This window comes from Ambystoma mexicanum, chromosome 5q (genome assembly GCF_040938575.1).
Source record: "Ambystoma mexicanum isolate Mex_15411 chromosome 5q, UKY_AmexF1_1, whole genome shotgun sequence".
Taxonomy (NCBI): Eukaryota; Metazoa; Chordata; class Amphibia; order Caudata; family Ambystomatidae; genus Ambystoma; species Ambystoma mexicanum.
The window spans coordinates 1,201,457,233-1,201,480,234 of record NC_090933.1 but is presented as its reverse complement, the minus strand read 5'-3'; the positions used below and the strand labels follow the sequence as shown (position 1 = coordinate 1,201,480,234).

Sequence of the window (23,002 nt, the reverse complement as noted above, 5' to 3'; positions counted from 1 at the left end):
CCAATGCCCTGCTATGTCTACTAAGAAAGAGAGGCACACAGGCTCTTCACCCTTTACACCTAATCCAGAAAAGGACTGCAAGACTTGTCCTTGGCCTCAAGCCCAGGCACTGTATCTCTCCAGCCCTGAAATATCTACATTGGCTCCCTGTCACTGCAAGGATTAAGTTCAAGACCCTCTGCATAGCCCACAAGGCTTTCTGGGGCCAGGGACTAAACTACATCCACTTTCTCTTCCTAAGCATCTTCCTTCTTGAGCCTTCCGCTCATCCATCTCCAACTCTTTGAGGGTCAGACGCTTCTCCGGGCAGAGAGTAGGGGGGTTGTGGGGTAGATCTCTGTCCTCAGCTGGGGTCTCCCTCTGGAACAGCCTCCCTGCTTCTCTCAAACTTGAGTAGGCCCAGCTAAGGTTCCGAAAGGCACTCAAGACCTTCCTTTTCATTTCTGCTTTCTCTCTCCCTATCCCTTGCTGATGTCCCTGTCTGCTGTGCATACTGGTTACCTGGCCACCCACTGAATTTACGGGACCAGGCTCTTGCACACCACTTGCTCTTGCACTGCCTCTGGGCCCCCCACCCACTTAGGGACGGTATCTGCAAACCTGCATTCTCCTGACTCTCTGCATTTATGAGCCACCTCCCTGGCAGCACTTCTCCTCTCCCCTTGCATATCTGTACCTCCCTCCCTCGCACTTGCGCGATCTGAATGCCACAAGGCCTTGTAAGATCATTGTTTTGTCCTCCTTCTGTCTTCCCTTCCTTGTCTTGTCGCGCCTAGAAAAACTTGTGTACAGGTGCATTATAAAGGATTCCTCAAATCATATCATATATAGCGTTACACTCATTTTGTCACTGGCGAACTGAACAGAGAAGGTGATCAGTTCTGGGGTACGTTAGTGGGAGCAGAATCAGTCGTTACAACGCTGCAGCTTTCTTTGCATGGAAGATAGCCGGCAAAGTAATTAAAGATGTTTAGACATTTTAGACATCATTAGAATTTCACAGATTTTGTTTTTATATTATGTGCAATGAAATTTTAGGAATTGTTTTTATTCTCTCTTTATGACATAAAAATCCTGGTTTTAGAATTATAATGTGATAACATATGATCTTATATCTGTATTGTATGTGTATTTATGTGTATTCAATATGTATTAATTAACTTATTGTGTATAAGGTTTGTTTTCTAACCAATAAACACAAAAAAGCAACAACAACAAAAAGAAAATTGATAGGCACAGAAATTCTGCATCCTCCTGGATCTCTACCACCTCTGAGAGAGAAGTTGAAACCGAATCCACCATCTATCCCAGATGGAGATCTAAGGCTGTCCTACCTCCAACACAGAAGACTATAAAACTATAAAAATGTATCAACCATCCGACCTTGCCGCAGATCCAAGGTTGAGCTCAGAACTGGATCATATCATTCATCACACATTTCCAATCACCTGTCTTACTCTTTTCCACGGCACCCATCACTTGTTTCTCTCCCATGCTCCGCATTGCTTCGCTCTCTCTCTGCTTCCATTTAACATCCATATACAACCTCTTTCCCTCCTGATTAAACCCTTTGGACTCATCTGCCACAAACATGGTGATAGTACTCAAATCAAATCATCCACATACAGAGACCGGGATGGCCCATAACGTCTTGTAACTTACCCCATGAAAGATAGAGCTTATGTTAAGTTATGGTATGCGAGGTTGGGTTTTGTACTGTACTTGGCTGTCATGGGCATGATGCCTTGGCACTCTGGCAGATCTCAGGGTCTGGGTTTTATTATTGGGCGAGAGGGCAAACGTAAGATAGCCCTGTTGTTGCATTGATGCATGAAGACAAGTATCCATAGATCTGTGTGTGGGTCTGTTTCTAGGTGGTTTGTTTTGAGAGCAGAAAGGGGTTTGTTTCCAGAGGAGAGACTTATGTGCCCAAGGTGCACTTGCCAGACCTTTTGTATATAATCTGGCTGCAGAGATGTAGCATTCTGACGTTTGATGTCTGTTGGGAAAGTTATAAAATGGCAAGATTGGTGGCGTAGTGAAGTGAGTAGGAGTATTGTGTGATAGAATGTAGAATGCGAGCGTGTTGAAAGATAGAAAAATAACCTTTAGAACCTCTCACTGTTACATGCCAGAATGTCTGGGGAGGATACACCCTTAAAGCCAACCATGGAAATAAAAAACCTAGGTTTCCTCCTACACTCAGGTAGCACTTCAAATCACCTCAGAGGTCCAGGCCTATCTCCTCCTTCTTGAGTTTCTCTCTCTTACTTCATGCCACACTGGCATCTATTCTCTCTGGCATAGGCTATGCAAATGGTCCCTTTCCAGATGCACCACAATACCTGCTTTACAAACCTCTACATGCCATGAAATCCACGGACAGACTCCTCAACCTCTAGGGAGACATCTCAGTGTATTTCATTGGCCAATATCACTCCACTCATGATCTTCGACTGATGTGCATCACTCTCCCAGCCCAGATATTCCATAGTCCAAACAGTCCTTTACCAATCATGACCCAAGAATCCAGCCGCACCACCATAAGAGAACATCTATGGCCATCACAAATGATGCTTCATATCACCCCCATAAGATACACTCAACTGCATACTCCCACAACCATGCACCATGACTTCAGCCATGAAAGCATTCGAGCAAGGTTGAAGCACTGCAAGGACACACAAGTGCAGATGTGTGCATCAAAAATATGAAATGCCACCCCTTACTGGAAATAAGGTTTGATATCTGCACCTACAACAGAGAACAGAGTTAAAATGTTGCTACGAAGAATTGTAGGTACAAACTGATTAATTAGGGTTCATTATTAGCTCAGTGATAAAAATGATGGTAATTCCCCCAGATGCAAATACTCTTACTGCAGACGAGTCTGACATTATTACCTTTGTCAAGATGGGCCAGGAAAGTCCCAAATTACCCAGAAGATCTGGAGTCAGTCCAAGCTAGACTTAATAGCAGAAGTAGGCAACGTGCACAGCAGAATCCAGCTTTATTATCATCTAAATAAAGTTGGTACAGCATACAAGCACTAAAATCTTGGAGCTCTCGTATTCCCAATGTTTAAACGCTGGTTCTATGACACACCTGCATCATCAATATCAACAATATCACAAAACCTGTGGGGAATGGAGATTGGTTGGTGGGATTGTCTACATATTTATTCTATACGGGTTACAAGCGGTAATTCGACACTTGTTTGATGGCTCATCCTGAGACCACCCCTATATTGATAAGGGTTATACTGTGTCACCTTTCCGACAAATGGTTGGTTGGCACATGACTTGATGGGCGGCCTAACAACAGGGACTCTAATTGGTTGGCGTTCTGCTATCCAACCTTGGACAAGTGACAGGTCGTCAAGACATGAGCCAGACAGGACCAGGGCGAGCAAGGTCCATGGACTGCCTTTCCTTTCAATTGAAAAAGATACCATCCCTTATTTCTAGGCCATGGTGATTCCTTCACTCTTGACCTTCTATGATGTCTTGTGGCTGTGTGTATTTTCAGGGAGTAAGGCAGCTGTTCCATCTGTGCTGGTTTCTGATGAATAGATAGTGTTCGCCAAGTGTGGGTTGCATGTGATAGGACCGTGTTTGAAATTATTTACCCTGTATTTATTAGGGTTTTAGCTACTATTAATGTCACTGTTATCGTTTCTTTTACCACTGGGGACACTATTGAGTTATTCTGCATGGAATTGCTTGGACTTACAGTTTGCTTGCACCTGGCTCACAATGGTCGGTTATGCTCTTCAAAACCTTAATTAATCTGGGAGTATACCTCTTTCATCAAGGGGATCACTATTGTGTGCCTTTGCTGCAACGTTCTGACCCTCCCTTGTTTTGCAGTAAACCTGCCTCTGGTTGCCAGCTACTGCCTGAGCTCTGCACGAATGTGCATTTTTGTGATTGCAACATTTCTACTTCTTGTGCAGCCTTAAGGCATGTCATTTAATTAGACGCATGTTGCAGCTTCTATTTGAAAGATGGCTGCCCGCTGCACTCTTGCTTTCTATGTTACTGAGCTATATTTGCCTGCTGTTCATGTTGAATTCAGCGTATACATTTCTTATGTTAATATTCTTCATATCTTATGTCTAGTGTACGTGTTCTTCATGTTGAGTGCACATTTGCTTCGTATCTAATGCATGCACATGTATTGTTTGCATTGTTACAATGTTAGTTTCATTACTCTTGCCACCTTCAGCTTTGATTGTTTCCATCTCCTGCTGGACCTGCCTGGGATAAAGGCGGTACGGTTGCCTTAGTGAGTGATGTTTTTCACCTGCGCGGTATGAATGACGTATTCATCTGCCTCCTAACACCTTTCTATTGCAATCCTACAATGGCATGTCAAAGAGCTATGTGGTAATGGTAAGTCTGTCTGGCAGAATTACAGACAAAAACCATTACTGACTGCTGAAACTGCTACCTTTTGGTACAATTACTATTACTGCAAGCCAGTCTAGGTACTTCCCACAATAAAATGGCATAATTAGCACCAAACAGCAATAGCATCATATGATTTGATAAGCCATTTATAACACGCCTGTACACAAGTGTTTCTAGGTGCGACAACAGAAGGGGGGAGACAGAGGGAGGACAAAACAACGATCTTACTAGGCCTTGTGTCATTCAGATTGTGCAAGTGTGATGACGTACAGTGCAGGGGGAAGTGCCAGTGAGAGGGAAAGGGGAATTGCAAACAGGGCAGAAGGCTCTGTCTAAATGCAACACAGGGCCACACGGCTCTGGGTAAATACAAGGAGGCAGCGGAATGTAGGGTTACAGTTAAAGCCCCTAAGTGCATGGGAAGCCCAGAAGCAGGGCAAGGGTGACTGGTTGTGGAGGAGCCTGGTACCTGGTGGTACCTGGTGAGACTCTGAGGTCACCATTCAGTGCGGCAGAAAGGCAGGTCAGCAGGGGAGAGAGAGAAAGCAGAGGAGAAAAGGAAGGTCTTCAGCTGCTTATAGAATTTCAGATGATCTGGCTCATTGTTTGAGAGAGGCAGGGAGGCCATTCTGGAGGGAGGCATCTGCAGAGGATTGAGCACTACTCCCCACTCTCTGCCTGGAGAAGCGTCTAGCCCTCAGAGAGTTAGAGGTGGCTGAGCAAAGGGCTCGAGAGGGAAGGTGCTTAGGAATAGAGAGTTGGATGTAAAGCAGCCCCTAGCCACAGAAAGCCTTGTGGACAATGCACAGGGTCTTGAACTTGATCCTTGCAGCCACCGGGAGCCAGTGGAAGCATTTCAGGGCTGGAGAGATATGATCCCTGGGCTTAAGGCAAAGGACAAGCCTAGCACGCCAGTTCTGGATTAGTTACAGAGGGCAGAGGGTAGAGGAAGGTAGATTAAGAAAGAGGCTGTTGCAGTAGTTCAGCCTAGAGAGCCGGAAAACAGGAAGCTGAGCGGCAACCATTTAAAGAACAAATCCACATACAATCACTCTTTTCCTGTTGCCAATCAAGGGTGAAGGAGCTCACAACCATGTCAGGGGATAAAGCAACATCCACTGCTCCAGGAATGTGGCTGTGAAAGCCTAAATCCTCTGAGCCAGAGCTAATGGACTCTAATGGATGATGAGGCGGTGGCTTATTCTGTGGAGTTGTTCAGTTCCAGCATGAAAAGATATCCTACCTTAGAAAGGCAAACATCTGGAGTGATATTCGGGACATGGTGATGGCCTTGTGGACTGTGCCCCAGGAAACAGATGAGATGAATGAGATAAATGTAAAGCCTATTTTCCAATCAGGATCTCTCAGTGACAACTCGAGCGAATTGGAGCACTAAGCGACTGGTACTACAGGAGATCGTGGTTATGGCTGAGGGCTTGCTCCAACACCCCTCCGATATGGAAAATCTCAGATACTGTGCCCCACACATGCTGATGAAATTTGACAGTACTTCCACCTATTGAATGAAGGGTAATATAACTCCAATTCAGCAATACCTTAACTCTCCCCTACACAACCCAATAACTACCAAAAGGAATGTGGCTGGGGTTTCTTTTATTTTTTTCTTCTAGGTCCTCTGTAGTTGAACAATTGTAAGGTAACTTAGGCAACTTATATACACAAAGAAGGATCCATAAAACAATTGTGTTGTGCTTGGTTAGCAGTGAGTGCCGTCCTTAATGATGATATGCTTTACCTAAGGATGAAACTGACCCTTCACAATTGGGATTTAGTAAGATTCCAAATCCATCTCATCCCTTCTTCACCACTACCTCCACACCTCCTCCTTATCTATCATCTAGCAGCTGCTAAAACATCCCGGGTTTCTGTTGTGGTATGAGTCCTGACAAGTGTGTCCTCTGTTGGGTTACCAAGTGCTGCAACCTACTTGGCTCAACAGGATAAACTCCACCTACACAAGTCAATGTGCACAACCCACACAGTGGCAACCACCATCTCAGGACCAACACAGACTGTGTGCCAGAGCACCCCATTGGCACTGGCCACCTCTGGCTCCTGTTACTCCATGGCTCAAACTACCACTGTAACCACCACCACCTCTGTGTGAGGTCAGCTTGTGTCCTCATCCACCACTCTGCATTCCTGCCAGTTCTGGACCCAGCACTATACCACACACTCCTATAGCTGCTAGGGTGGACTTTAACCTGATGGTCTCTTCACTGCTCCCTAATATTTCATCAATTCCTGCCACTCTATCACCTTACAATTGGCTGTGCTCTGCAGTCACACCATCCCCAGGACACATATTCGCAGCCCACAGATGATGATGAAGCAAATGGTGGGGACCGTAGATCTAGCAGGATGCAGCCTTGTGATTTGCAGCCCATCCCTTATTTAAACTGGATTCCATGTAGGAGATTACAAAACCATATTTAGCAGTAACTTGAGGCAGAGCATGCAGAGTAAAAGATGGGAATCTCCCAGGCTATGTGTGATGCTATGCAGTGGGCCTCTAGGAAGGTGGCGTCCACCATGGACAGGGCAATGTTGGTGGATCAGTCATGGTTTTATAACACGGCACACTCCAGCTAGGGACTCCTTCCCCGACAATGAATGTAGCGCACAATAAAAATGCTTTTTATCTTTAATAACCCACGGATTCTTTCATTTGAGTAGGCCTCCAACCCGTCTCACACCCAACCTTCACAAACACCCCGTGTCACAATGGACGTGGAACCAGGCCGGTGTGTATTAATAAGATATTTATTATTAAATGAAAAATGCAAAATATTCAAAATACAACAGCCACTAATATGTGGCCACACAAATGCAATGATTCCTACAGAACAATTAGTTTCAGATATCCTATCACAGTTTGCATGGGTCTTTAATGGCAACACAGGAAAAATAACAGTTTTTAATCAAGTGATAGCATCAAGGTTTAGCACTCTCCCCTGCCACACTCATCCCCAAACATCTGCTAACTTAATTCCTTTGAATTGAAGGCAGTGGTAAGGAGTAAGGATAGACAGAGAAAAATCAGATTTGGAATTAAGCCCACCACCCACAAGATGTGAAGCCAGAAAAGAAAGTGAAAACCTGTTTTTGGAGAAAAACAGCAGAATCGGACTTGGATTATTATTCACACGGTTACTCACAACTGCTGTGGGACAGAATAAAGGGAATTTGTGTTGCTGCACTTGAGGTGATAGAGAAGCTTAGAGACTACTAATCAGTACACAGGACCACGTGGAAATGAGGTAGGAAAATCGATTTTGGGGAGAAAGCAAATGCAAAAGGAAAACATACAAACGGCAAATGGAAATTCATTTTGCACGGGATTTACAGTGACAGTTAGCCCATTAAAGGGTTTAGCTTTCAAAATCGGAAATCAGTTTTCAAAGACAAGGATAGAGACACAGAACAGATGGGATTCTATGCAAAAGGGATTGTTCTCAATGGGACTACGGTTTGGGGTTTTCAATAGGACAGAGCAAATGAGAAGTTTGTGGGGTAATGCACACAATACACAGGCAAATTTGATTTTCAGTTACACAGAGACTTATTCTGTTGAGGCTATACTTTAAGGACTATAGTTAATAAAAACACTCGACAAGATTGTTGATTTCGAATGGCAGTAATTTTGAACGTGAATTTCAATGGGGGAATTAATTGATTTATTTCAAAATGATAATAAGGACTTATATAGACAACTGAAAAATGTATCAAAGGTATACGCTAAATACACAGGCTAATACAGGTTCTTCTATGGAAAGGTGAATTAATTATACTGGCAATTTTGGACTTTCAATGGGATTTTCAATGGGGTTATGTTGCAAAAAGGAAATGCTTATGCAATTTAGGGCTGGGGTTATCTGCTACTCACAAAGGAAGCCTTGGTTTGGGATTCTGGAAAGCCAGTGGATCTCAGGACACTCTGGACAGCTAGGCAAGGGGTCTGTGTCAAGGCGAGTTCCGTTCCACGCAGAAGCAGCACGAACTCCTACCTCCCCTTGGTGGTCTTGGTGCCTGGATTAGGCAAACGCAGGTCACCGCGACCCCCATGGGGAAAGAGGGTTGGGGTCCTTGGATTGGATGGGTAGAGGGTTGTTAGGTACACCGGGTTGAGGTTTAGGGAGCGGTTATGGATAGGCAGGGGATTTCTAGGAAAGGCATGCTCCTTGGCTCTGTCCTCGGCTAATCTGTTACAATAGGCAGAGGTACCGAAGTCTTCACGGTATTTTCCACATCACATGCATTCCCTCATACATGCGTTACCCTTTTTGAGGTCAAAACATGCATTCAACATTCATGCATGCGTTACCCCCTTGTGTTGTAGCTCCACACTCCGTTGTAATCAGCACAGAGGTGGAATTTGAATTGCAGGTTAGAGACAATAACGTAACAGTATTCTATTCACGTTCTTATCTGTTCTCTAAGGTGTCTCAAGTTGTTCAGAGAAAATACTGGATCGTAACAAGCACTCCAGCGAGTGCCCCGCAGTGCACAAACTAGACAGACAGTTTTCATGCATAGGCAAATAACTTATAGGCACTTAGCTCTGGCTTCGCCAAGCGTCTTGCTCCCTTGCGGTTTGGGCGGGTTCTGTAGGCTGCAAGGACCGAGGCGTTTTCGTTCCTGACACAAAAAAGAAAATTGTTAGTGCGTGCTTCCTAGAGGTGTGTGGATCCTGTTTTCTCCCAATCAACCCAATCAATGCCCGCAACTGGCGAGCATAACGTAGCATGCAGTTAGGAGTTAGTATGTTGAACCGTTCCGCAGTTCTCTCGTGGTCGCTTCCCAGAAGTTAGTATTTCAAAACGTGTCAGAAACACGCTCCGGAAAACATCCATAGCATTAACACTAGAGCGGCACTTATCTTATGAAGCGCGGGGCCAAAGAAGGTGTTTTCCGGCGAGGACGGGCTCCGCGAGAGGTTTTGCCGGAGCTCGGCTGAATGCGTCCTGTCCGATGTAATCTCAAGCGCGAACAAGCATTCGCGGGTTGCCCATGCGCGGTAGCTCTTTCGCGCATGCACGATGCCTTGGGCGTGGGCTTGGGCGTTGCCTGGGCCATTTGCAGGTCCCGTGTGCCTGGCTTGTTCCAGAGAGTTGTCTGGGCAGCTGGGGCTGTGGTCCTATGCCCGGAGGCTGCTGAGATTTGAAGTCCTGCTGCAAGCCTCTTCTTGCTTCTAACTGTCCTGCTATCACACAAAGCACATCTGCAACCTGGACACAAATGACATCTGCTTAATGGCTTACCCATACCTGTTCCGGCAGCAACTTTATGCTTTCCTTCATTAGTGCTTGACTTTACGACAGTACACCCCCTCCCCACCGAAGGGCCTGGTTTAGAGGGGTGGCTGCGATGGAACAGGCGCATGAGCCGAGGAGCATGCACATTAGAGGCGGGTTCCCATGATCTATCTTCGGGGCCAAAACCCACCCAGTCTATGAAGTAAAATAACTGGCCTCCCCGTATTCGTGAATTAAGTATTGCCTTTACCTCATATTCCGGAAACCCCTCGACTACAATGGGTGGTGGTCTTTGCATTCGTATGTGAGGGGCTGCAGGCTTCAAGAGAGCCACATGAAAAACAGGGTGGACCTTCATGTGGGAAGGCAAACACATTTGCATGGCCACTGGGTTTATAACTTGTGTGATACAGAACGGGCCAATAAAATGTGGTTTTAGCTTCTGAGGGCCTGATATACGTAAATGCTTGGTTGAAAGCCACACCTTATCGCCTATTTGATAGTCTGGGTTGGCACAACGCTTTTTATCAGCATATATTTTGTTCGTGATTTTAGCTTTTATCAAATTTTGATGAGCCTTTTTCCAAGTTTCTGTTAACAGGTTTATTCTAGTCTGCACTGATGGTAAAGTATCTGGAAGTACTGCGGTAGATGGTCGCACATGTGGATTATACCCATATGTTGCGAAGAACGGTGAGTACCCAGTGGCAGTATGTTGTGAGTTGTTGTATGCTAGTTCTGCAAGCCACAGGGTTTCCAGCCAGCTTTCCTCTGCCCCATGTGTAAAACAACTAAGATACTGTTCGAGAGTTTGATTCAAGCGCTCGGTCTGTCCGTCCGTTTCAGGATGGTAACTGCTGGACAACTGTAACTGTATACCGATCTTTTTACAGAAGAGACGCCAGAATTGGGACGTAAACTGAGACCCCCGATCTGAGATGATGTGTTGTGGTACTCCATGCAATCGGACTATGTGCTGCAAGAATAAGTCCGCAAATTCACCCGCAGTCGGTAGGCCTTGACAAGGAACAAAGTGAGCGAGTTTAGTGAATGAGTCTATCACAACTAATATGGTTGTGTATTTCCGGTCCGGAGGTAATTCCACAATAAAGTCCAGTGACACGGTATGCCACGGCTGACATGGTGTTGGTAAGGGTCTAAGCAGACCCATGGGTTTCTTGTGGTCTGTCTTGTTCCGAGCACACACTTCGCATTGTGTTACATATTCTCGAACTTCCTTATGAAGGTTCGGCCACCAATAATGTCGTTGAATCAACTCCTGAGTTTTATTAATGCCTGGATGTCCCGCTAATGGCGAATCATGGCACCATTTGAGTGCTTGGGTTCGCAGTGTTTGAGTTGGTAGATACACGACCTTAACCTGATACGGTATCCCTTCTTTTAATCGTCGCTCCTGTTTTGGATCTTCCCACTGGAGCAATTCCTGTGCCGTCATTGCATCACCAATTTGTTCCAATAAGGTATTGGTTGTACTTCCTATGATTTTAGTTGAAGGCACTATAGGTTTTGCTTCCTCGTCAGTGTTAGGGCAGCTTGGTGGCTCTGGATACCTGGATAACAGGTCAGCTTTCTTATTCTCTTGACCTGGGCGGTATGTTACCACGAAATCAAAGTCCGCGAAGTACATAGCCCACCGTAGTTGTCGTGGGGTAAGGGCACGTGCGGATTTTAAGAACTGAAGGTTACGATGATCCGTTAGTACGGTTATTGTGTGCCTCGCCCCTAACAAATAGTGTCTCCATTCCGCGAAGGCAGCTTTGATAGCAAGTAGTTCACGGTCAGCGATGGTGTAGTTCTGTTCTGCAGAATTGAGTTTTCTCATATAGTAGGCTACCGGATGTAATTGTCCAGACTGGTCCCGTTGTGACAATATAGCCCCCAATGCGTAACTAGAAGCGTCTGTTTCCACCAAAAAAGGCAACGTGGGATCTGGATGAAGAAGAACAGGCGCTGAAGTAAATGCTTCATTCAGTTGTTGAAAACTATGTTCCGCCTCAGGCCCCCACACAAATGGTTTTCCTTTTCTCAGCAGTCGAGTGATGGCTAAGCTTTTTTGCGCAAATCCCTGGATAAATCTTCGATAAAAGTTTGCGAAACCCAGCACGGATTGCACTTCTTTGACGTTTCGTGGGGCCAGCCAATCCAGGATGGCTTGTACTTTACGCGAATCCATCTTGACTCCATCGGGTGATAGAATGAACCCGAGAAACTCCACCGTAGTACAATGAAAAGTACATTTTTCCAATTTGGCGTATAGATGGTGCTCACGCAAACGTTGTAATACAGACTGAACATGGTCTATGTGTTCCTGTTTGTTACGGGAGTAAATCAGGATATCGTCGATGTAGACCACGACGAAGACATCCAGGAATCCTCGCAGAACCTCATCCAGAAAGTGTTGAAAGGCGGCGGGTGCGTTACAGAGACCAAATGGCATGACCTGATATTCGTAGAGTCCGAACTTCGTCCTAAAGGCGGTCTTCCATTCATCTCCTTGACGCACCCGCACCAGATGGGAGGCCCCGCGTAGGTCCAATTTTGTGTAGATTGTCGCTCCACATACTTGGTCCAATAAGACTGGTATAAGGGGGAGTGGATATCGATTCTTAATCGTGATCCGATTTATCGCCCTATAATCGATGCACGTCCTAAGGTCTCCGGTCTTCTTCGGGACAAAGAATAATGACGAGGAGACTGGTGAAGTAGAATGGCGGTTGAAACCAATTCGTAAGTTGGTGTCTATGTACTCCTTAAGATGCTGGTTTTCTGCCTCTGTGAGGGCGTATATCCGGCTGCATGGTAGGGTGGCTCCTGGTTCCAAATCTATCCTACAATAAAAGGATCTATGCGGTGGTAATGTCTCGGCGGCTGCCTTGCTGAAAACATCGCGGAAGTCTTCATATTCTTGAGGCAAATCCCCTAACAAGCTACGGTCATCTTCTTTTGTGGCCCCCAACACTTGCACCACGTGTCTTACGTTCTTGGTGCAATGCGTATTGCAATATTCTGAGGAAAAGCGAACCGTGCCACAACTCCAGTCAATAACCGGATTGTGTAACATGAGCCAAGGCAGACCAAGGATGAATCCAAATTGGGGGGCCGCAATAACATCAAATCTGATTAGTTCCTTATGACCTCGAATGTCCAATACCATCTCCTCCGTTTGCTCCGTCACAGGCCCGGACTTCAATGGAGATCCATCGACTGAACAGACCGCTTCTTGTATATCTCTAAGTTGTACTGGTAAGCCCATCTTTTGAACATAAGCAGCATCCACGAAATTGCCCGTGGCTCCCGAATCCACCATGAGCGTGACGGGCTGATCAGCTTGACGTGTCTGTAGAATCCCTGTGACGGTAATGTGTATTTTACTGCCGTAAGTTACATTACCCAATGTGTGCTTAGGTGCGTTGTGATGGTTTTGGCTCGACAGATTTGCCCTACTCACTGGCGAGCACTGGCGTTTCCCGAAGGCGTGCCGGAACTTCCCTGCGATTACATTTTATTTGGTTTTACTCCACATTCTTTTACGAAATGTCCTGCTTTGCCACAATACAAGCAAAGCGTTTCTCGCCGCCGCTTCTCCCTTTCTTCTCTGGAAATCGGTCCTCTAATTGACCCTATCTGCATGGGCTCTGACTCTGGAGTTCTTTCTGCCTTACCGGAACTGATCGGGCCTTTCTGATAGTCCAGCCTAGCTGAGTTTGGTTTATTCTCCCATCTCCTTCTATCTTGCCTTCTTTCGTTTTGACGATGATCTAAGCGTAAGGCCAGATCTATCATTGCTGTACACGTGGTTGGTTGGGGATCTACTTGTGCTATCATGTCTTTTAGCTCCTCCCGAAGTCCCTGATAGAAGAGGGCCATTCTCTTCTCGTGTGGCCACTCGGCTTCCACTACCAGACGATTGAAGGTGGTCACATATGAAATCAGATCCTTGCTTCCTTGTCGCAAAGTGAGGAGTTCCCGATCCCGTACCAAAGAGGCTGCTTTCCTATTGAATATTTTCCCAAATTTTTCTTGGAACTCCCCCCAATCATACAAAACGGCATCATCTTTTTGCACTAACGGGGTTGCCCAGGCTGCGGCATCTCCCGTAAGATAAGAAATAAGAAAAGCTGTCCGGGATTGCGCGGTACGGAAAATAGTTGGTTTTGTGAGGAAGTGCAGCTGGCATTGTGTCATGAATATCGAGTATTTGTGTGGGTCCCCCCCATACCTTTCTGGGGCAGCCAAGGGCATAGGTGGCTCAGTAGTTACTTGAACCTGCACTGGGGTTGGAGGGGGCCCCCCTGGGAGTGGCCTACCCTGAGCGGTAAGCTCCTGCACTCGAGTGGTCAATGTAGCATAATCCTGCCTAGTAAGTTCTAGTGCAGCCTGCAGTTCGTTTAAGACACGAGCTATGTCCTCCATTTCTTGTTTCTGAGTTCGTGCTACTTGTGCGTATGAGTAATACGTGGGTTTGCGCTTCTGTCAAGGCGAGTTCCGTTCCATGCAGAAGCAGCACAAACTCCTACCTCCCCTTGGTGGTCTTGGTGCCTGGATTAGGCAAACGCAGGTCACCGCGACCCCCACGGGGAAAGAGGGTTGGGGTCCTTGGATTGGATGGGTAGAGGGTTGTTAGGTACACCAGGTTGAGGTTTAGGGAGCGGTTATGGATAGGCTGGGGATTTCTAGGAAAGGCATGCTCCTTGGCTCTGTCCTCGGCTAATCTGTTACAATAGGCAGAGGTACCGAAGTCTTCACGGTATTTTCCACATCACATGCATTCCCTCATACATGCGTTACCCTTTTTGAGGTCAAAACATGCATTCAACATTCATGCATGCGTTACCCCCTTTTGTTGTAGCTCCACACTCCGTTATAATCAGCACAGAGGTGGAATTTGAATTGCAGGTTAGAGACAATAATGTAACAGTATTCTATTCACGTTCTTATCTGTTCTCTAAGGTGTCTCAAGTTGTTCAGAGAAAATACTGGATTGGAACGAGCACTCCAGCGAGTGCCCCGCAGTGCACAAACTAGACAGACAGTTTTCATGCATAGGCAAATAACTTATAGGCACTTAGCTCTGGCTTCGCCAAGCGTCTTGCTCCCTTGCGGTTTGGGCGGGTTCTGTAGGCTGCAAGGACCGAGGCGTTTTCGTTCCTGACACAAAAAAGAAAATTGTTAGTGCGTGCTCCCTAGAGGTGCGTGGATCCTGTTTTCTCCCAATCAACCCAAACAATGCCCGCAACTGGCGAGCATAACGTAGCATGCAGTTAGGAGTTAGTATGTTGAAGCGTTCCGCAATTCTCTCGTGGTCGCTTCCCAGAAGTTAGTATTTCAAAACGTGTCAGAAACACGCTCCGGAAAACATCTGTAGCATTAACACTAGAGCGGCACTTATCTTATGAAGCGCGGGGCCAAAGAAGGTGTTTTCCGGCGAGGACGGGCCCCGCGAGAGGTTTTGCCGGAGCTCTGCTGAATGCGTCCTGTCCGATGCAATCTCAAGTGCGAACAAGCGTTCGCGGGTTGCGCATGCGCGGTAGCTCTTTCGCGCATGCGCGATGACTTGGGCGTGGGCTTGGGCGTTGCCTGGGCCATTTGCAGGCCCCGTGTGCCTGGCTTGTTCCAGAGAGTCGTCTGGGCAGCTGGGGCTGTGGTCATATGCCCGGAGGCTGCTGGGATTTGAAGTCCTGCTGCAAGCCTCTTCTTGCTTCTAACTGTCCTGCTATCACACAAAGCACATCTGCAACCTGGACACAAATGACATCTGCTTAATGGCTTACCCATACCTGTTCCGGCAGCAACTTTATGCTTTCCTTCATTAGTGCTTGACTTTACGACAGTCTGGTCTCTGCACTCTGCCTTGGTATGGTTCAGCGGCCTCCTTTCCCTCCTCCTTCTCCTTTCTCCCCGGATTCTTGTGTGTGGGTCTGTGTCTGTGTGTGTGTGTGTGTGTGTGTCTCTGCCTGGTACAGTCCCCCCTTATATAGCCCAAATGACATAATTCACTTTACAATCTAGGGGGAGTATTCTATGATTACCCCTATCCTCTGATAGGACAATCTACCCTTCTTCTCTCCGCCCCTGGCATCATTGGTTCAAGAGGAGGGAGCACCATCTGTCTGTTTACCATTTATTACAATTTTTTGTTTCTCAAGTCAACTGTTTAGCAAAACTGAGTTATGTTTCCTAACTTCATGGTTATACTAGCCACCGCCATAAGAAATAGATATGCGGTTTCAGTTAGTTATTGGGAATTAGGTAAGCCGATCGTCAACTCGGTGCGAGGTAGCATGGCCCTTTGGTGCATTATGGTTCTTTTCATAAAATATATAACAGTTATAACTCTGTAAATGATTAAACATGTTCATAATCACATTTTCCATCTTTCCGTCAAATCTCATGCTTGTCACATTTTTTAAATCAGCCAGAAACTAGTCTTTCAGTCCACAAAGTCCTAATAGCATGCACTTATACTCTAAACAACTGCCTGGAAACCACTTGGAAAAATAGCAGAAAACAAAATTACTTCTTATTCTGAGTGCTGCGAAAAATGCCTAAAAAGAATCAATCCTTTAATGTCAATTTGGAGGATCTGTCACATATGAGAGGGAGGTGCTACATCCCCCACAGCCAACTGTCTTCCCCTGGCTTCTCCGGTGCCCAGAGATTTTTATTACACCCTTTGAAGTTTGTTAGTTTGTCCTTGGTAGTGGGTGCAGGAGGAACTCACACTTCCTGGTCAAGCTCTAGCCACACTTGCTTTCTTTGTCCTCTCTGCTAGTACTGCCTTCAAGTCTGGCAGAGCAGGGAATTATAACGCTTTCAGTCACATCACATGTCATTGCGGAATAGTTCACTTATAGGTGCGACTTCCAGTGGGAGGCAAGGCTTTCAATTGAGTTTTTCCTGCCTGACCTAAAAAAAACAGGTTTTTATGGTATTCTGAGCCTCTTCCAAGGTGATTGAATTCTTTTGGGGGAAAACATAATGTGCATGGCTCTAGTGAACACCCCACCCACAATATAGTTCACAGACATTTTCTGTGCAAGCAAAGATATCCTTTCGCAGTGGCTTTTAAAAGTATTTTTTCTTTATTTCACACATGTGCAAGCCGTTTTACATCTAATGTTTGAAATCCTTGCCCCTCGTGTGAATTAACAGTAAGACAAGGCCATTTTTGGATGTAGTGCATAACATTTTGCTATTCACATGCAAGAAAAGCAAACGCAGAGCCATTCTTGGTGAAATGTTCGAATGCTTGCCACACATGTGCCATGGAAGAAAAGCACAGCCATTTTGATTGCAGTGCACAACTTCTTGTTATTCAGATGAAAGAAACGCAAACGCAAAGCCGTTCTTGGTAAAATGTTCAAATGCTTGCCACACATGTCCCAAGGATGCACAGCACAGCAGTTTTTGATGGCAATTTTATGCAGCTTTTCATTTCTGTTCAGGGCCTGTAAATGCACCCCACAGATCAAGGATGATATAGCTGCCATCACTGTGGTGGGATAGAGGGTGCATGAGTTGACTGAGTCAAAGTCAACCTCATCTGAGATAGTGAAGCAGGCTATAATCCCAAACTTCAGCACTTTCAGTGGAGGAATAAACTGCTTGCCGCTTAGTCACCCACATGAATGCATCACCAGCACACAAAGTGTTCACAGTTTCATGTCAGGTAATCGACACCTCAAGTGCTGCCTCTTGACAAGAAGTCATGCAAGTAGGTACTTGCTGAGCAATGACATTTTGGGATGGGTGTGACAGGAGGACAAGGGCGTTAGGGAGGAAGTTGGTGGGAGGTCATGGTTGGTGGGACTAAGGGTGGTGTGAGGTCATGGTTGTTGGGAATGAGGATGTTGGGAAGACATAGAATAGTAGATCACATAACACATTATCAGTCTAATTGAGTAGAGTGGAGTGAAGGCAGAGAAAGTGGGGATATGAGGCAGGTTAGAGGTGAGGGAAAAATGTTAGCTTGAAGGCAGAGGAGGGGTAGGTTAAGAGGAAAACTCGGAGGCATGGAGGTAGGCTTTCAATGTGCTTTAAACAAATCAATGTGGACTATTTCTAAGATGTCATTGATGGAACCTGGGAATCAGACACAGCAGTGCACATGGTCATATTGGCAACACGTCATCTGTATGTCATCGAATGGCAGTGTTTTCTCTTGCAGTAGACTGGCTCCAGTGTCTGAGTGGGTACTAATATCACATGCATACAGTCCAAGGCTGGAACCAGGTCGTGCAAGGGGGCTGTTGCACAAAAACATGGCTTTGTGACATACACCTGATCCAGGGTGTTAGGCAGGAAAATGATTTGGCATCTGTCTTATGAGTGCACCCAGCACCTGGGCCAGCACTTTTGAGAAATGTGGAATGGGCATGCTATGCACCATTCCACTGATGTGCTGAAATGTGCCTATGGCACAGATGTGCCGGAGGCCGCCAAATTTTTCAGGGTTCAGACTTGCAGTCCTGATGTTCACACTGCCGTGGTGGTCCGCCTGAATCAGGGTCAGCAGGTCTTCAATTGTATCCCTGTTCAGTCAATAGAGGGCGATGATTTTGTGATCAGTCAGTGCCCAAGGGGAAGGTCGGAAACAAGGTATTGGTGGACCTACTTATGACCTGTCTCCAGTCCTTTTGTTGTGCCAACATGCTTTGCTGCTAGTGCACTGCATGCCTCTGCATGTAGGTGAACAAGAGCAGGCTGTGGATGTCAGAGTTCACATCTTCTAGGGACCATATTCAACGTGAATGTGTGTTTGGACAAGATTTGGCCCCTAAAAACCTGGGTGCACCAGTGGCTTCATTTTGATCACCTGGTTTATGTTATCCACACCTCTCTGGTGGATGTAATTGAACTGCTCTGTAGGGCAGTTTCGTCTTGTTTTTGGTGCTATCATAGCAGTGTTTCAACTTGTAATACAGTGGAATTACCAGCTTTATTTGTTGGTGCTAATTCATATGGCACAAATTCCTCTGGAGGATTTACAGTAACTTCTTCCATTGGTAATTCCTCCAAAGGGTCAGCTCCACTGAAATTAGCTCCAATAATATGCTACGGCGGGAATGGTAATGATTCCTCTGCAGCAACTTTTTACTGTTACAGCTAAACCCTTAATGAGGCCCATTTTGATTGGTCCATTCATCGTGGTAGGAACTGACCAATGATTTGACTATGTGGAAAGAAATTTACATGCTTTGAACACAACTTAGAAACTACTCGCCGTGCACTCACAGTACTGCATAATATAATCGCCCACAACAACGATAGATTTATTTAAGAATACAAAATAAAATACTCAGAGAGGCACAGCTCTACCTCACTGATGAGGCCCAGCAAGTCTGAAACACGTGTATGGGGTTGCTGTTGGTACTCTTTTTCAGAGGGGGAATTGCCATAGCATTTCGGTGCTGGACTGCCCATGTGGGCGGGACAAAGACTGATCTGCAAATGGGTATTTCCCATCTGTCAAAGGTACAGTGAGCAAAAAGCAGATGGCTGCGAACTCTCAAAGTGGTTAAAAACCACTGAACAGGTTATCATGCTGTGTTTTTTCGAGAGAGGGGCGCCTGCTACCTTTTTTGGATTTATTTAAGAAGTCTCCTGAATACACATGCACACTATAATACCCTTTGGACAGCATTTGGGATTCCAAAGCAAGACGTTTGCTTTTTCAAATAAATAGAGATGGTTGCACATTAGATGTCTCGTTTATGCTTCTATACTTTTGCTTTACAGCTGGACCGGTCTCCTTTGCACATCGCTGCTGAAAGAGGTCACACAAATGTTGTGGAGTTTTTAACTGAGAAGTTCCGCTCCAATGTTTTAGCCCGGACCAAGGTAAGTGAAAACCCGACCAAAATGAGCCATCTCCTGTATTCCTAACATTTTAATTATCAAAAACAGGTACGTCAATTCGATGAATCCGGGTTGTGGTTTTGGTACTAGCCAGGATGTCCTGCAGCTTACGTCACGGGGCACATTGAGGACCTGTTCTGGTCTTGATGCCATGTTTCAGATGTGTCCCCTTAAGTGCCAGGCTAGTATGCAAGTCTATGCAGAAAGGACGAGCATACTCGTCCTTGGTTAATGATGCCTGCAAACCGAAATGGTTGGCCTGAAACCACATATGTCTAGATATTGGGCCTCATTACGAGGAGGGCGGTAAGGGCTTAATGGTGCTGGTAAAGTTGCAGAGCCGCTAGCCCCTTACCGCCCCATTACGAGGTCCGCTCGCAGGACCCGCACAGGACGCCTGCTTTCACCAGACGTCCTTAGCGGGTCCCGCGAGCGGCCCAGCATGCAAACAACGGGCCCGACATTAACGGGCCCATTGTTAGCATGCTCCCCATTCCCATTAAGCCCTATTGGGGCTCAATGGGAATGGGGTTGGACGGTTCGGGTTCCTTGAATGGGGAAATACCGGGCCCTTCAAAGTCGGAATGGCCCGGGATTTCCCCATTCAGGGAACCCGGACCCGGGTTTGGAGGTAGCCATGCTCTTGTTAAGGGCATGGCTACCTCCAAACTCGTTATGAGGCCCATAGATTCTGAAACTAACAAAAGAGGAAACTACTTTTAATTTAATCTCACTAAACAATGCTGATTCCTATTTAATTATTTTGCTGCACGTACATACACTTTTTTCCATGACTCAGAGAATTTAGGAGCAAAGTGCTTTAGGTGAAGGGGTGCACCTCACTAATTGCCAAACCTGATATTGATGCATGCTGATTGCCTGAGGTTTTCGGATACATGTTTACATACTAGAGGTACAATTAATAAAGTGTACAATGATTTTTCACTGATTGTGGAATCACGACTTCTTGATTATTTTAGTCATCTCTTTGCGACATAGCAACTACAGGATAATATTGAATTCTTTCATTGGGAGGACTGTGGGTATGTACTGACAAGAAGGGAAAGGAAAAGGCGAGGGCTCAAGCTCTTGAAGACCCATCCTCCATTCTGGGAAAAAGCACAAGGAGGTGGTAACTCTCTGGCCACTTCACAGTCCAAATCTGTACGTGAAGTCTTCTCAATCCTGCAAGCGTAACCAATCCTAAGGCATGTGTTGTCTTCTTCATAATGAGAACACCTATTCCGATATTAGTACAAGTCCCGGGAGGGTAGCTCTGCGGCAACGTGTTCACCTTGGAAGCAAGACGACATGAAAAAACACAGGTTCGATCCCTGGGTCTGAGCTTAGAAACCTTTGGGTATTTATTAAGTGCGTTATAAATATACAACTAAGACAATAAAAATAAAAAAATTAGGCAACTAAAAAAAGAATTCCTGTAACACCGTCTCGATGCCCGCGGGCTGTGTGAACGCTTTAAAAATACGAAAAAATACATCACCAAATAAAGCACATCCACCCTTTTCTTTTCCTATGTTGGGTATTGGCTACAGTCCCTTAACAGTTGGTGGGCTGAAATGGTGGCCTAAGGTCGTCTTACCAATCTGAGGTGTACTGGCAATAGTGAAATCTGACCAACCCCACTCATTCGCCCTGCACAAGGCAGGATTTGGCACTGTGCTATTAGTATAAGTGATTTCGGGAGATTGCCGATTTTGTGATTGTTGACCCCAGCCTCACAACAGTTGTTGGGCTGAAATGTTGGCCCGAGGTCAGCATACCAGTGTGGGGTGTACTGGCAATAGTGAAATCGGACCAACCCCACCCATTCACCCCGTACAGGGCAGGGTCTGCCTCTGTGCTATCAGTATATGCGATTTGGGTTGATTTCCGATTTTGTGACTTTTCCAAAAATAGGAAGTTAGGACACAAGGTTGGCATACCACACTGGGCAGTACCGGAGATAGTGCAATTTGACCAACCCCACCCATTTGCCCTTCTCAGAGGTGGAGCAGGGTCCGGCCCTGTGCTGTCAGTATAGGCGATTTTGGGAGAATGCTGATTTTGGGCCTCATTCCGGGTTTGGAGCTAACCATGGAGTAATTGGCTCCATGGTTGCCTCCGAAACCGTCCCAAATCCGGCATAGTGAATGGAGTAATTACTGGTCCATTCCAGGGTTGGAGGGACCGGTAATTCCCCATTCACCTTTTGCCCTTCCCCATTCCCATTTCTGCCCCATAGGGCTCAATGGGAATGGGGAAGGAGGTAATTACGGCACCGTAAATTACGGTACCGTAATTACCTCTGAAGTACCTTTGCGGCTCCCGTACTTTACTCCTGCTAAAAGCAGGAGGTAAGGAAGGACCCGCAAAGGGACCTCGGAATACGGAGGTAAGGGATTACCGGCATCGGCACCCTTACCGGTGCCGGTAATTCCTTACCTCCAACCTCGGAATGACCCCCTTTGTGATTTTTCAAAAATAGGAAGTTAAGACACAACTTATACAAGGCTATAGCAGACCCCCACGTGCATGTAAACTACAGACCCGGGCAACGCCGGGTGGTATTGCTAGTACCTATATGTAATAGAACCCCTTTTTGGCTTTAAATAACCTTATAATGTAGAGTTGGGAGTACACTAATATTTATACAAAAAAGAAACATGAAATCACTATGGTACTAACCACTACTGTACTCAGCTGCTGATGCCCACAACCGTTTTTGACGGAATATATCATCAACTCTGCGGAGAGGGATATTGGAAGACCTTGGAGAAACTTTGGTTCTATGCAGTATGTGTATATTGGCCTTGAGGTGCTCTGAAAGCTTGGCTATTTCACCTTACATTCAAACTATTCAGGCTCAATAAACCCATCTTTGAAAACACAGAGTTAAAGTATATGGAAATGATCAGATCAATCATCCTTAATTAATACATGACATTAGGAGTAAGAAGATAACAACATTACATGCTCCAGTTTTGTACCAGAGCAGTGAGTCAGTTGTGTGTTGTTATCCTCCAGAAGGAACACTTCAGTGTGATGATAATTAATTAAAACCTACCATGAAGATGTTTGTTCAATCAATGAGTTGCTTGATAAGGTGTTTGATCCCCTATTTCAAAAGTGCATGTTTTATCCTGGCAACTCACGTTGTCATACTGAGTATTTTGGGGTGGGGCGTTGTTGGTAAAAGATGCTCTTTTGTGTCTGATTGACATGTAATTTTGTGTCTTGCCATGTCAGCCATACTTAAAGCGGCATATTTTAGAGCCATACATCCAGCCTCAAAGCAAAGGCTTTCACATTTAGTGAATGCGAGATCTGCTTTAGCAAAGGTAAAATGATATTAAATCAGTGTTCTGTGCGAGAAACTGGGACAAGCACCAGAGACCCTGAGGCCGGAACACTATAGTCTTTTATGTATAGGCAAAG

The 23,002-nt window shown here is 45.8% G+C and overlaps 1 protein-coding gene across 3 annotated transcripts in view; it reads left to right on the top strand.

The window, feature by feature from the left end:
• LOC138497955 (serine/threonine-protein phosphatase 6 regulatory ankyrin repeat subunit B-like) overlaps positions 1-23,002 on the top strand; it is a 759,106-nt gene that overhangs the window by 312,944 nt on the left and 423,160 nt on the right. For all 3 annotated transcript variants that reach the window (XM_069621713.1, XM_069621714.1, XM_069621712.1), the window contains exon 8: positions 19,448-19,549. In XM_069621713.1, the coding sequence (XP_069477814.1) occupies positions 19,448-19,549 (102 nt within the window). The remainder of the gene's footprint in view (positions 1-19,447; positions 19,550-23,002) is intronic.